The 15,043-nt window shown below is 32.9% G+C and overlaps 1 protein-coding gene across 1 annotated transcript in view; it reads left to right on the top strand.

Moving 5' to 3' along the window:
• The window catches only part of POC5 (POC5 centriolar protein), a 30,593-nt gene extending 15,823 nt beyond the window's left edge, over nt 1–14,770 (top strand). The window contains exons 8-12 of the mRNA XM_069492352.1: nt 1,908–2,087; nt 4,058–4,211; nt 5,499–5,767; nt 11,441–11,617; nt 14,492–14,770. Coding sequence (XP_069348453.1) covers nt 1,908–2,087; nt 4,058–4,211; nt 5,499–5,767; nt 11,441–11,617; nt 14,492–14,635 — 924 coding nt within the window. The 3' untranslated portion in view covers nt 14,636–14,770. The remainder of the gene's footprint in view (nt 1–1,907; nt 2,088–4,057; nt 4,212–5,498; nt 5,768–11,440; nt 11,618–14,491) is intronic.
• Nucleotides 14,771–15,043: the final 273 nt, after the last annotated feature.

Below are 15,043 nucleotides of genomic sequence, written 5' to 3'. Positions count from 1 at the left end.
AACTCAAAAGTGTTTAGGACCACTTATTAGAACTCTTGTTAAAGTCAAAGAAAGATTTGTTTGCTACTAAGTATAGTTTGGAAAAAGTACCTCTTAGATTTCATAGACATATGATATATATTATAAGGTGTGTGTGTGTATGTGTATATATATGTGTGTGTGTGTGTGTGTATATATATATATATATATATATATATATATAATTTGCTGCTTCATGGTAGATTAATAAGGATTGTACCTAAATTAGAAATGCCCTGGTAATGGAACGCTTTTAACAAATGTGGCCTCAGATGTGGTTATGTGGAGAAAGAATGTATAATCTTAGACATATCATATGCTTCCTGTATTGTTTCTACTTTTAAAATACCTGAATAAAATCTCTTCATAAAGAGGTTTAAATGCACTTTATACATTAAAAATAGTGCAAATGTCTGTTGTATAGAATTGTCTTAGAGTAAGAATCAAAGAAAGCCATGCCCGTAGAGTTTTTTAAAAATTATCCTTAGTTTGTAGTATATCATTTAAATTTGAACAGCTTTTATTTTAACTAAATAAGAGCTGAGTCAATATATCAGAGTAAATAGTGAACTGAGAAAGAAATATATACATATACATATATATATATATCCCACAAGAAGAGATAGTATACAGACCCACAAGTATAGGAGATGAATATATATATTTTTTAATGTATATTTATGTGAGTCATAGAGTAATCTCTGTGCATTTAGCTTCCAAGAGATTAGTATTTAAGGAAAAGGCTATTACAGGTTGGGTATCCCTATCCCTAATGCTTGGGACCACAAGTGTTTTGGATTTCAGACTGTTTTAAATTTTTTTGCATATACATAATGTGAAATCTTAAGGATAGGACCCAAATCCAAGCATGAAATTCATTTATAGTATTTCATACACACTTTGTACATATAGTCGAAGGTAATTGCATATGATATTTTCAGTAATTTTGTTCATGAAACAAAGTTTGTGTTGATTAGGTATGTATGGAATTTTCCACTTGTGGCATCGGATCAGCACTCAAAGTTTTGGATTTTTGGAATAGGCAATGCTCAACCTGCATTGTGGAGTAGGATTTCTCCTTTAAGAATACTTTCTAGTGTTTTCATTTTTTAATTAATTCCAATATATTAAATCCACATTAATCATACTGAAATGAGCTGTTAAAAATGAGTATTTATGCTTTATTTTGAAAGTTGTCATGTGACATAATGAGGATACATATTTATTTTTAAATGTTAGCTGGAATAGTTGGAACTGCCATCACTTTTGGATAGTTTTTCAAATTTAAGAAAATTGAGAATTGGAACTACTTTTTCAAAAGAATTTAAATTCATCAATAAAATAAAAATAGCATTTTTTCCTATTTGGATCAGTTTTGTATTATATATGATGGCAAGGTGTGTAAATTAAATTAATCTTACTCATGCTAGTGGCCACCAAGCCAAAGAGAAAGCAGTGTCATCTAAAGCCAGAGCTACCAGCTTTTTTGCCTTCCAGCCACTCTCTGTTTATTCTTCTGGTTCTGCCGTCTCCTAAAAGGTCATGTAGATTCATCGCTAGGATGGCAGGTGACAATTTACTCATTTTCTGTTATTTAGCTTTTTCCTTTTTACCCCTAACTTGATTAGCTACATAAAGCAATGATGTAATGGATAAGAGCTCAGGCTCTACAGTCAGGCAGTCTGGCTTTACCCTTCCTACTTGTATTACCTAGACAGGTTACTTAACCTCTCTAAGCCTGTTCGCCTGTGTGCAAGATGAGAATAATATGATTATATAGGATTAAATGATAATGTATGTACACCTACCATCATGTTATGTTTATTACTATTACTACCAATATATTTCAGTCAACTGTGTTTTTGAGGTTGCATATTACTTTCATTTAGGTTTATGAAGGTAAACTAGCTGACCAGTACTTCCAGAGAACTTTACTGAAGAAAGTCTGGAAAGGCTGGCGCTCCATAGTACAAAAGCAGTGGAAAGATGTGGTGGAACGAGCTTGTCAAGCAAGAGCTGAAGAAGTTTGTGTCCAGATTTCCAACGATTATGAAACCAAAGTTGCTATGGTAAACTTTTTTTAAATTTTTACTTTTTTTAATACAGTAAAAAATATAGGTAGACTATTAATTTATAATTAAACTTCTCTTTTGGTTCTTATGTAGCTAAGAATAAAGACAAAAACCAAAAATGTTTATCCTCATGTGAATTTAAATAAAATATGTTCTTATAAGGTTGATATAAAGCAGTTGTATGTAACTTGAAATTATTTTCCCATTGACATTTAATAATAAAATTAACATTTTTCCATGGGAAAACAATTTGGGACCCAAAATGAAATAAAAACCATTCTGAAGAATGCAATAGGCCTCTTAAAGTCAAATATCAAAAGGAAAAAAATTTCATTGTTATAGTACTAAATTCTTTTTTTTTTTTTTTTTTTTTTTGAGACAGAGTCTCACTCTGTTGCCCAGGCTAGAGTGAGTGCCGTGGCGTTAGCCTAGCTCACAGCAACCTCAAACTCCTGAGCTCAAGCGATCCTCCTGTCTCAGCCTCCCGAGTAGCTGGGACTACAGGCATGCACCACCATGCCCGGCTAATTTTTTTTTCTATATATATTTTTAGCTGTCCATATAATTTCTTTCTATTTTTAGTAGAGATGGGGTCTCGCTCTTGCTCAGGCTGGTCTTGAACTTCTGAGCTCAAACGATCCGCCCACCTCAGCCTCCCAGAGTGCTAGGATTACAGGCGTGAGCCACCGCGCCCGGCCGAGTACTAAATTCTTAATATTAAATTTCGTAATAATTTTCTGCAACTCAAAATGACATGCAAAAAATATATAGTCCCTTTAGCTTTGGTCTGTGGAAAAGTGTATTACATATAATGTTGTTCTGCACTTGAAATTTTTTTTTTTTGCCTCTAATATGTATGTAGTTATTTATTTTATATCAAAGTATTACAGGGGTACAAATAGTTTTGGTTACATGGATCACTTTTATAATGCTTGAGTTATGGTTGTAAGTGTGTCACCCAGATAGTGTTCATTGTACCCATTAAGTAGGTTTTCACTCATCTCCCACTCCCCCCTTCCTACTGCTTGATTTCCGATCCGTTGAGTTTTGCTTCCCTCTATGCACATGTGTGCTAATCGTTATTGCCAATTTAATAGTGAGTACATGTGGTATTTGTTTTTGCATTCTTTAGATATTTAAACTTCACTTTGGATAATGGTCTCCAGTTCCATCCAAATTGTTGCAAAAGGCATTAAGTCATCCTTCTTGGTGGCTGAGTAGTATTCCATGGTGTACAAATACCACATTTGTTAATCCACTCATGAATTGATGGGCACTTGGGTTGATTCCGCATCTGTGCAATTGTAAATTGTGCTGCAATAAACATTTGAGTGCAGGTGTCTTTTTGATAAAATGACTTCTTTTCCTTTGGGTAAATACCTAGTAGTGGGATTGCTGGATCAAATGGTAGGTCTACTTTTAGTTCTTTGAGATGTCTCCGTAGTGTTTTCCATAGAGGTTGTACTAATTTACAGTCCCACCAACAGTGTAGAAGCATTCCTTTCTCTCTGCATCTGCACCAGCATCTATTATTTGCACTTTAAATTCTATAAATAACATTTAGTTTTTAAAAATTCTGTTAATATTGCAGGCATTTGGTTATTTTTTTTTTTTCATGAAGGGGAAAGGATATGGCTCTTAATATGTTTTGTTTAATACCCTACATACAAGTTTTATGGTAAGAAGTAACGTATCTTTTTGTATAATGAAAACACATCAGCAATCTTTAATGGGACTGATAGGAAATTCCCCTTGTTTAAGCTTTGATTTTATGGTTAGGAATAAAAATGGTTTTTTGATGGAGAGAAAGGTAAGATACACCTTTTAAAATAAATTGAGGCACACAGCAGGGAAACTATTTTTAATATTTCACGTAAGAATAACCTCACAATATAAGTCTGTTTTTCAGTAATATTCCTCTTTGCATCTCAAATTGTTTTCTTTTTTTTCTTTTATTCTTATTTTAGTTAACTGGAGCTTTGGAAAATGCAAAAGCTGAAATTCAAAGAATGCAACATGAAAAAGAGCACTTTGAAGATTCCATGAAAAAAGCTTTCATGAGGGGTGTATGTGCATTAAATCTTGAAGCCATGACTATATTTCAAAACAGAAATGATACAGGTTAGTATTTCATTGAAGATTCTCTGCCTACTTTCGAAAAAGGATTTGAAGAGATTTCAGTGATGGGTATGGTCTCCAGTACTAATATTCTGCAATGGCTATGTTTGTTCTGGTTCTATATCTGATAATGTCTGCCGCTACCTGAAGAGAGACAACTGGAATCACTTTCTATCAAACACATGTTGAAAGTCAGTGTATGTGTGTTTATGTGTGTTTTATTTTCAAATTAAAAGGGTATTTTATATTGAATTAGTCACTTTCATTAGGGAATTTCAAAGGATCTAGGCACTGTAATCATTGTTAAACTTTGTTTATAAGTTAACTGTTACTCTATATATTTTCTATACAGATAGTCTAAGAAAAGGACTTACGTGGAAATCCAAATTTCTGGATAGAAAGAGGACAACATAGAAAACCATTTCAACATAGGACCTACATAATGCCCTATATTCAGATATTCTGAAATATCTCATTGACTGAATTTCCAAACCTTCACCCCACTGTTTGGTATCACATAGAAAATTCACTAAATTCTAATACTAGGAAGAAAAAAGCTAAAATTGGAAGAAACCCTATGTCCTAGCTTTTGGAAAGTGACATCATTCACTCCTTAGGTCAAAATTAAGTTTTGAGGGAAGATTACTTGATGGGGTGTCACTGCAAACAGTTAAGTGTACAGATATGCACTTAATTCTTGATTTATATGATCTACCTACAAGAATCTGTTTCTCTTACAATGTCAAAAGTGAATATTTTAGTTTTGCTTATTGATTTATTATTATTTGCTGACAACTTAAGAATAAAAGCACATTGTTTATGTTAGGATAGGAGCAAGAGATGAAAATATGTTTATATCAGAAAGTAGTCTTAAAATTTCAGAAAATACCAGGCCATTTATCAGGATAGTTATTTGAAATAATGTGAAAGAACATGAATCTTTAGGCTCAGTGAGACCACAGTATTGTAATAGTTGTGATGCCGGTACACTCTACTTACCTGGGGTCCCAGCTGAGTACATAATTTATTTTTATCTTTTATATAAAAATAAATCATTTATTAGCTTTCACGTGTGAGGAAAGTGGTCTGAAGTCTTCACTGGTTAATGCTGACTTTAACAGTTAATAGTGACAGACTGTATTAACTGAACATTGTATCCAATGTAGTGTATGACAAATATCTAAACCTTTGTTAGGACCAAACTTTAGCCATTATGTGTTTTCATTGTTTGGAGGATAATAGTAATCCTAACTTGGAAGAATTTTAATGGAATCAATTTGTGATTTATAGGGATAGACTCCATAAATAATAAAAAGGAAGAATATGGTCCTGGTGTACAAGGAAAAGAACTTCCTGTTCATTTGGACCCTTCGGCTCCCCAGATACCTGTAGTGGTTGCATCTCCGCTGCTGCCATCGCCACCTGCAGTGGCCAGCGCGACCACCGTTCCCTCTGCTGCTTCCATGACTTCTGCTGGGGCCACTTCCGCGTCTTCTGTTCACGTTCCCGTTTCTCTTCTTGGTGCAGGATCAGCAGCTACTGCTGCACCAGAAGAAATGGTTAGTACAGTTTATACAAGTGCCATGTTATTAATATAAGGGCTCAAAAATTTGTAAATTGGAGATGTTGAATTCAGAACATATTTTCCTGTGGAAGAAAAAAATCTATGTAGTATTTAAGTGAAGCCACAGAAAATATTTAGTATGTAAAGTGGCTAAAACATTAAATTGTAATGAAAAATGATAACTAAAAGTGCTATCATAGTAGTGATAAAACAAAAAGAACTTTTTCTGTTTTTCAAAAACGGAAAACTATATATAGGAAAACTAGATTTAATTTGAGAAAGAGTTGATGACAGTCTATTTTTTAAATTTGAAGGAAACGAGTGGGTATTTTGAAGGAGGTTAATATATAATTTTATATTTTCTATTCAACTAATAGCTTTCCCTTTTCCTGGCTGCAGATATATCACTAATACTGCTCTGTAGGGACTCCATCTTGATTAGGTTTTAATTTTTAATTTATAATTGGGATGGAGATAGGAATAGTGTTTCCCAGAGTTACTGAGCTACTAGCAGAGAAGTGCCCAGAGGAGAATGTTGAATGGGGTTGGCGGATTTGTGTGAGAACTTGCCTGAAGTGAAATTAATCAAGCTATTAATATGGTAAGAGTTTCAGACAAAGCACATGGTGGCTCTGACTCCTCAGCCTCCTGTTGTTAAACCTATATTCTTCAAACCATGTTTCTCAAGAGAGATTGAAGTAGGGATGCAAGTCAAGCTTATCAGCCTCACCTGTGCAGAACCTTTAAAAAAAAAAAAAAAACACCCACTATGACATTCTTCCCCTTTCTGGAGTGGTGGTGGCACAAAGGCATGTATAGTTTTATAAAGTTTCTGAGATGATTCTGATTTGCTTGTCTTTCTCTTCTTCCCAACTCCTAACCACTTACATAAGAGGAAAGAAGATGACAGAATAAATTTTAGGTCTTAAAGTTCCCCTGGCAGGCCATCAGAAGGTACCATTACTCTAGATAGTTCTCTGTAGCCAAGGGAGGGATTGAGTCAGCCAGACAACTGGTCATCTTTAGTAATCCAGCTGGACTGAATTTCAACCTTTTGAGAGCTACTAACTTTGGGGGGAAAATATGTTAAGATCAGCTATTTATCATGTTTGCTCTTAACCCAAACAGGTTAAAAAGATAGAGCATGACTGTAGAAATTAGAATGTGGGAGAGTTTTAACTTAGAAATAAGACACTAAAATTCAACCCTGATGTGTTCAGCTGTTTTTATTTTCCATGATTACACATTTTGAAGTATGATCCTATAGGGACTGGTTTAAATAAACACAGTGTTTGTTTAAAATTTCTCATTTGTCATTCATCTTGCATATGCAGATAATATGCACAGTGCTAAATTTTTCAAAATTCCCTTCTTAAAATGTGACAACACTGGTACATCTGCACATGTATGTAAACCTGAATATGCACGGAAAGAACTGAATGAATGAGTTTGCTTACCACCGTTTTTATTGCTAAGTTTTGAAATAATTTGATCACCTGAGATAATTTTAGAGTCTTTGAAACCTGATAACCACAATATTGAGTCGATAGTCCTTCCTCATCTGTCCCCGATGCCACTACCTCCACTCCTTCAAAAATAGGTACACGTTCCATTTCATTGACATAAGTATGCCTTTAGGGCCAAGGAGAAAGAATCACAAGTAAATCTATCTGTAAGTATAATGCTAGTTTTCTTCCTTCTTTATGTAATTAAATACTAAGATTCACCTCAAATATGCCTTCTTTTTAAAAGAACCATAATAACATACGTAGGAACAAATCTAGTAGTTGCCTAACTTCATGTGAAACCATTGTTGTTGGGAATAGGAAAAGAAGAGAGATTTGTGATCCAGGTCTGGTTATCTTTCTTTTCATTTTAATCACAGAGTTTCCTATGAACATCAAAACTTTTTCCAGTCGGTCTTGGTATTACCAGTAGCTAAAAGGAGGTGTGTGCAGAGAATTAGCAAACAAATAACTGGAGAAAGGAGGATTGCTATGCTAATGAAATAATATCTTCATATGTAAAATCGTTTTCTTTAATGCCAGCATCCTCAGTACATTAAAGAAAATATCAGAATTTCATGGTAAAAAACACTTTTCAAAAAAGGTTTATATAAGCAAATATATTGCGGTTCACAAGGTCGAACAATAGATGGCACTTTACTCTTTGTCTAACTCCGGTTGGAATAATTGAGGGGAAATGTTTTTAGCTGGATTTTAAAGCTATTTGGTAAAGTTTCTCTTCTAACTTTCCTCTTCATCTGAATGGAAAGTGAAAGGGTATTATTAGGCAGTTGGTTCTGCTTTCCGCATTTCATAAATAAGATTGAGGCTTAGGGAGAGTAACTTGCCTGTGGACACAATTAGTAACTGTTAGAGTTGGAATTCAGACTTTGACAATCTAACCTAGACCTCTGTACTCTTAACCAATGGTCAGTGTTATCTTTCTATCAAATATTAAGATATATTGTTTTTAAAATGTTATTTTCTTCTTATTCTTTTTGATTTTTTTGCTTAAGTTGATATGGTTTAAAATGCTAGAACTTTCATTTTTATAGCATTTTTTTTAAGTCAGCTAAGCTGATAAATTTAAAGAGCTCCAATGTGATTGGTACACGTAAGTGGCCATTTAATCAAAAAAGCTGAAGCAGAGAATGATTTTTTTAAATGATATATACATACCTCATACATTATTTTATCCTAAAACATAAATATGTATTAATTTGCTGGTTTTTAATGTGGATCCAAACTGTGCGTGTGTCCACGGATTGTAATTAAGTCATCTTTTTAATATAAGCCACATTCAGTGTATTTTCTATGTTTTCCAGTTTCATTTTCTATAAAACATGAACCTAACAAAATTTTCAAAGCAATCTAATTATAGAATCCTTCTGCGTCTTTTTTTCTCTCCACCTGATTTAGCAGCAATTTTTTCTAATAACTAATCTTTATAAATTCTTTCTAAAATGTCCTTATATTTTTTCAAAACAACTTTTTTCATCAGTTTATACAATTTTTAATTATATAAATATTAATAACAAGTACAAATGACAAACCTTTTGAAAACAAGTAACTGACTCTTGGCAAACATACAAGTCATTTAAGACAGCCTCTGTTTTATTCAAATTAAGTGGATAGAGATTTCTTTTAAAAGTCATTTCTTTAGTGGAATATATATTTTCATCTTATTGAAGGCATTCTAAAGCAATTCTCAACTAGGTTGAATAAAGCTTACCATCTATGGGTAGTTTTCCAACTACTCTAGTTTTTTTCAGTACAAACCTCTGTAGTTTTTAATGCATTCCTTCATCCCCCAGGTGAGAATAGCAGCTACTCAGGGAAGTATAAATAAATACCTCTCAAGTGTGATTGGGCAGGAATAAGGTTACAAGCTCAATTGTACTTCAGTTTTCAATTTTTGGCAAAGAACTTTCTTGCCAGCAATTAATTTTATATTTTAAAATAGCATTTAAGAATCTTCAGCAATTTGTAAAATCTATTTTGTCCCTTATTTTAACAAGAAATAGGATAAAGTTTCCCTGAGGTCAGAAGCATGAGTTTAGTCCACAAAAACATATTTGTAAATATTTTTAAATATGAGATTTGGTTTCTCAAATTCATAAGATCCATAAAAATTCAAAGTTTAAAAAGCCAAATAATTTCTATAAGGATTATAGTAAGAAATAGTCCTCTAAATCCCTCTCCCTAAACTTTGCTAGCTGTTTCTTCTGTGTTCTATTTTTTTCTAAATAATATGCTCATATCATTATTTCTACATTTATTAATTTCAGACATTGCTAATGACTTCCTATTGTGAATAAAAGGATTTGGTTTTTTGATACCACCTTATCCTCTCTTTTCTCTTCTCCCCGATCCTACCTATATATAAATATTTAGATATAGACATTCCAATTTTAAACCAGTATTTATGGCAACTGTGTAAATATAGCTAAGCCATGAATGCATACTATGACTACATTTCCTTTCTAGTACAATTTTTTGTTTCTAGACTTAATTGCTTCATTTTTGTCTCATGATTTTCTGTGCAATAGTGAATTCTTTCCTAACTCTCCAAGGAATTACAAACCCCCATTGAATGCTATTTTCCATACAGTCTTCCAAAATCATCAGTATTCTGTCATTTTAATTTTCCCAGAAATATCTCTCCTTAAGTCCACCCATTTCATTATAAACTGCGACTATCTATAACTAGATGCAGATATATGAAGAAGCACAGATGGACGATAGCAATGGGAAAAGATCAGTATTTAACAAATGCTTTTGGAAAAACTATTTAGAGGAAAAATGAATTTAGATTAATATTTCACACTGAAATTTCAAATGTTGTAATAAGTTAAACCAAAAATAAGTAAATGTTAGAAGAGTATAATTACCTCAGCTGTCCAAAGCAGATTGTTTTGGCTTAATTATGAAAGTAAGAAGAAATTAATGACAGGATTAACTATAATTTTAAAAATTTACATGCATTGGAAAATAAAACAAAAGATGGAAAATGTTTACATTATTAAATTGTATCTGTAATTATTAGATGAGCTTAATATTCATCAGGAGCTTATAAAAAGTTTTAGTAGCAATACCCTTTCAAGTCCTGGCAGATAAAGAACATGGATAGAAAGAAATGCAAATATGAGACATTAATAAGGAAGCACAAATTAAATCAAATAGATTTTACCTCAGACTTAAATGAGCAGCTGTATAATTGATTGGCAGTGAAAAAAATGAGTACACTTATGCATTATTCCTGATGTAAATATAATCTTTCTGGATTATCATTGAGCAGTAAGCAACGCAAGCCATAAAAGCTGACATTACTGTTTGATATGATCATCACACTTTTTACAATATATTCTACAGAAATAACTCTCAAAAGAGAAATCTCTTTTTTACAAAAAATGTGCTATATATAACAGGAAAAGAACTGAGAAAGTTAGACTCATTTGTTGATATAAAAATATCTCATTAAAAATTATAGCAGGTCTGTATTATTTCATGAAAAAAAGTATATTAATAAAGTGAAAAAAAGCAGGATACAAAAACATGTGTAATAATATAATTAATTATGCCTAGGGACCAAAAAGTTCATAAAACAGGTTAAGAGTTGCAGAAGTTAAGAATGATTGGAGGAAGGAAGGGGGTGGGTATGACTGTGCAAGGTAGCATTCTGTACCTTAACTGAGTCATAGTTACAGGAATCTATACAGGTGATAAAATGGCAAGATCTATACACAGACATTATGTCAATGTCAGCTTTCTGGTTTGATGTTGTTATATTAAAATTATGTAAGATATGATTATTGCAGGAAACCAGGTGAAGAGTACACAGGACTTCCCAATATGATTTTTGCATTTTCCTGTGAATCTATCATTATTTCCAAATAAAAAGTCCTTTTTAAGTTCCTAAAATCTTATAAAATATTAATAGTTGGCATACCAAGGTTAAAGGGGTGTTTTGGGGTATTAGTTTTATGTTTTGCTTTTTGTCTCATAATTTTAAGTTTTATTTTTTTCCATGTTAAAATTGGTTGACTATACTATTATTTTAAGTGCCCATGTATTTTCTTCATAAGTTATAGAACCAAAAGTAATATAAATTTTGCTGTGGATTTTCTGCCACTTGGATATTTCCTTGTTCTTGTATTTTTTAGTATGTGCCAAGAGTTGTAACTTCTGCACAACAGAAAGCTGGAAGAACAATTACCGCCCGGATCACAGGGAGATGTGATTTTGCTTCAAAAAATAGAATTAGTAGCAGTTTGGCTATAATGGGAGTTTCTCCTCCCATGAGCTCAGTTGTTGTGGAAAAACATCATCCAGTCACAATGGTGAGTCCACATTTGATGACCTTTTGGCAAAAAATCTTTTTCCTGAGAGTTCATAGACTAACAAACACTTAAATGACATGCTGAGAAGATAAAAATTGATAATGACTAGTACTTGTTCTGCCTTTTCCTGTTACAGTTTTTTTATACTTATAAACCTGCTCTAAATCTACCTTTAGATTTAGATTTCCTCTGTGAGGAAATTAATTTAGGAAACATTGTTTCTTCCAATCAGTATAAAAATTATCAAATGCAAAAAGTAATCCACTGTGGTGTTGGTGGTCAAAATAGCAAAATACATAAATGATTTCTCATTAATTTAAAAAGAGACAAAAACTATTTACTCATTATCCAGCTGTTCATGTAGCCGATATTTGATTAAAAGAAAATTTCCCTACTTCTATAGTTATTAATTTTGGGTCTTTTTTTTAAAAGTCTTCTTCCCCCTTTTTCAACATAATTGTCACTATATTTTTAGATTAAAAATAATTAAAGTTGCAGTTAATTCATGTGATATAAAGGAAGGTGCATTGAGTTTAAAGCAAAAATGTAAACACCCAAGTTAGTGCCTCAGCTTTGCTACTTACTACCTTTGTGACATGTACAAATCAAGTAAAATATTTAAACCTCTATTTTCTCTTCTGTAAAATGGGATTAATAAAAGTACTAGCTCCTAGCTAGTTAGCTCCTAGGGTTATTGCCAGGATTCAGTATTAAATGAAATAATGTGAAAATTAAAAGAGCTGTATAAAGGCACTTTGTAAGACCATGAGCAAATGTAACTTACCAAAAGTTACTAGGAAAGAATACATGGGATATCTCTGTTATTATTTTTTACAATAGTATGTGAATCAACAACTATCACAAAAGTGTAATTTTAAAGAGTTACAAGAACATATCCCTAAAGAGAAATAAGGATTGATTTTAAAAGAGAATGCCCTATATATAAATCCTCAACATTAGACAACATTCCTTTCTACATACTATGTCAAAGTATTAACAATAAAGGAAAGATTTTAAATCCTTTTCTTTCCTCCTGTATTGGATGGTTACTAGATGATTAAATCAAGAGAAGCAGGATTGATTTAAATTGAACTTAAGGTGAAGTATGACCTTGGTGAAGTGGAAGACTGGAGATGGTGGAGGATTTATTTTAGGATTACCTTAGGTTTCATAAATTGGACTGATTCTGAAAGTCTATAGATGACTTCTCTATATGTTTTTGAATATAGGAGATTAGTTACCAAAAATGAGAAGAAATGAACCCATTTCTACTTTCATCAGCACATAGAATCTGCTTTATATGCTGATAAAGCAGAGAGACCGTCCATTTGTGATGTAAAGAAGGCATAAGGAGAGCACGTGTTTATTTTTAATTTAGACAAACTATTGTTTTTATAATAATGATAGGAATTCATATTTTACAGAAGAAAAATCAAAGAATGAAAAACTTAACAATTTGTTTCTGATATTTATCTCCCAAACTGCCCTCCACTTATTCAGAGAACGCAGTAACTAGTTCCCCAGTAACTAGAAATGAACTAGATAGCCGTAAACTGCTTGTAGTATTACCTAATTTGGATTATGGGGCAGACACAATGGCAGTATTCTGTACTGTGTTTTGTTTTATCCCAGGAATCAAGATCCAGAACTACTGTAAACAGTTATTACTAATAAACCAAAGATCAGATTTGTGACACCTTAGCCCCATCTGCTGGATAACTGCTTGCTCCTAGAGCCACTTCATTCTCTGCCATATTTTGTATATCATGATACCAATGGCAGCTTAATTTCTACAGTTCCTCTTGCCTGTCCTCCCCAGAGAGAAATAGCTCTGTCAGGTTAGGTGGTTGGCAACAAAATTTCATACCAGTTGCAAGAGTATCTCCCATTTGTGATGGTTATCCAGTTATTTGTATACAAAGAAACATTTATGTGAGACACTTTAAGAAAGATTATTTTTCAATTTCTTTAAAAAAGAGTTCTGTTTAAAGCAGAATCTGGCATGAGGGCCTTTGTTTTTTAAAAGTTTCATTTTTTTAAGCAAAAACTGCATCTTAGAGATTTTGCAATACATAGTGTTTTGACCAAATATATATAATTTTACTTCAGGTACTTCAAAGATGAGTTTTCTAAGTGGAAGACTCTAATAGAAATCTACATGCACTAGTCAGTGACATGGACTGAAAACTTACCTTGATAACAAATCCCACTGCTGCCTACTAAGAAGCTTTATTGGAGGAAAGCCTGTACTTACACATGTTATTCATATGCATACATGTAATGTGTACATAGTGTGTACACAATTATATGTGTGGACTTAGTCACATGTGCCCTAACTTCAGTGCTCATGTCCAGGATGTTCCCTTCGAGCTCTGAGGTAGTGTACATAAAAAGTTTAGTTGGCTCCCAGGTGAACCAGGTAAAACATGAGGACTCTGCTTTATCTGGTTTGAAGCAAGGACTAGACTGCATCTCCCGGTGTGTCCTGAGATTGGACTCCTCTCAGTCAGAGAGGAAGAAACTGGGTGGAATGAGGGGATAGCTGGGAGCTAACCCTTCTTCCAAACACCACAAAGTTCTTTTCTATACATAGCCTCTGTACGCATTACCAAATTCCACTTGATTCCTCTTTGAGGAATGATGCCCATGGCCCTTTGTATGATCCTCTGGGATAGCTCTGATTTTAAATTATGAGTGTTGAACACATCAAACTGGGTATGGGTTCCTTATGGAGAAGGCTCTCATCTTGTTTAACAGCTGCTTCATTGCTTCTCTCTACTGGATGCTTAATAAATGTTTGTTTTAAATGATAGATGATGAAATGATACATATGTAATTTTATAGGATTATTAAAGCAGATTTTTATCTTTTCAGCAAACCATTCCTCAAGCAACTGCAGCAAAATATCCCCGGACCATTCATCCTGAAAGTAGTACCTCAGCTTCCAGATCACTTGGAACCAGATCAGCTCACACTCAGTCTCTCACAAGCGTTCAATCCATAAAAGTGGTTGACTAAAGTGAATGTGTTCATACCGATGTCTTCTAATTCCTCTGGTTTTGCCAAGAGTTAGAAGTCTTTAGTTTTTAACTTTTCCATATTCTTAGAACATCATGGATACATCAAGTCAATCTGTTCGAAATTACAAGAGACTTTTTCAAGCTCTACCATCTTTTGTAACTATATGTAGAAATTATTTTAATGTTATTTTTTATTTAAGCAATTAATTAAGTAAAACTTTGCTAAATTAAAAGAAAACTGGACTTTGTTTAATATGTTTAGCCTGTCATTGATTATATCATCAAAGTATATGTCTTTTTTTCACTACATTCTTTCTAAAAGACTAAATCATTTCCAATGTTACAGAGAACTTTGAGAGGAACCTTTAGAACTAGTAAAACTGAGATATTTTTATTTTTAAATTAA

Source organism: Eulemur rufifrons, chromosome 17, assembly GCF_041146395.1.
Source record: "Eulemur rufifrons isolate Redbay chromosome 17, OSU_ERuf_1, whole genome shotgun sequence".
NCBI classification, from domain to species: domain Eukaryota; kingdom Metazoa; phylum Chordata; class Mammalia; order Primates; family Lemuridae; genus Eulemur; species Eulemur rufifrons.
This window is presented reverse-complemented; position numbering and strand designations above follow the sequence as displayed.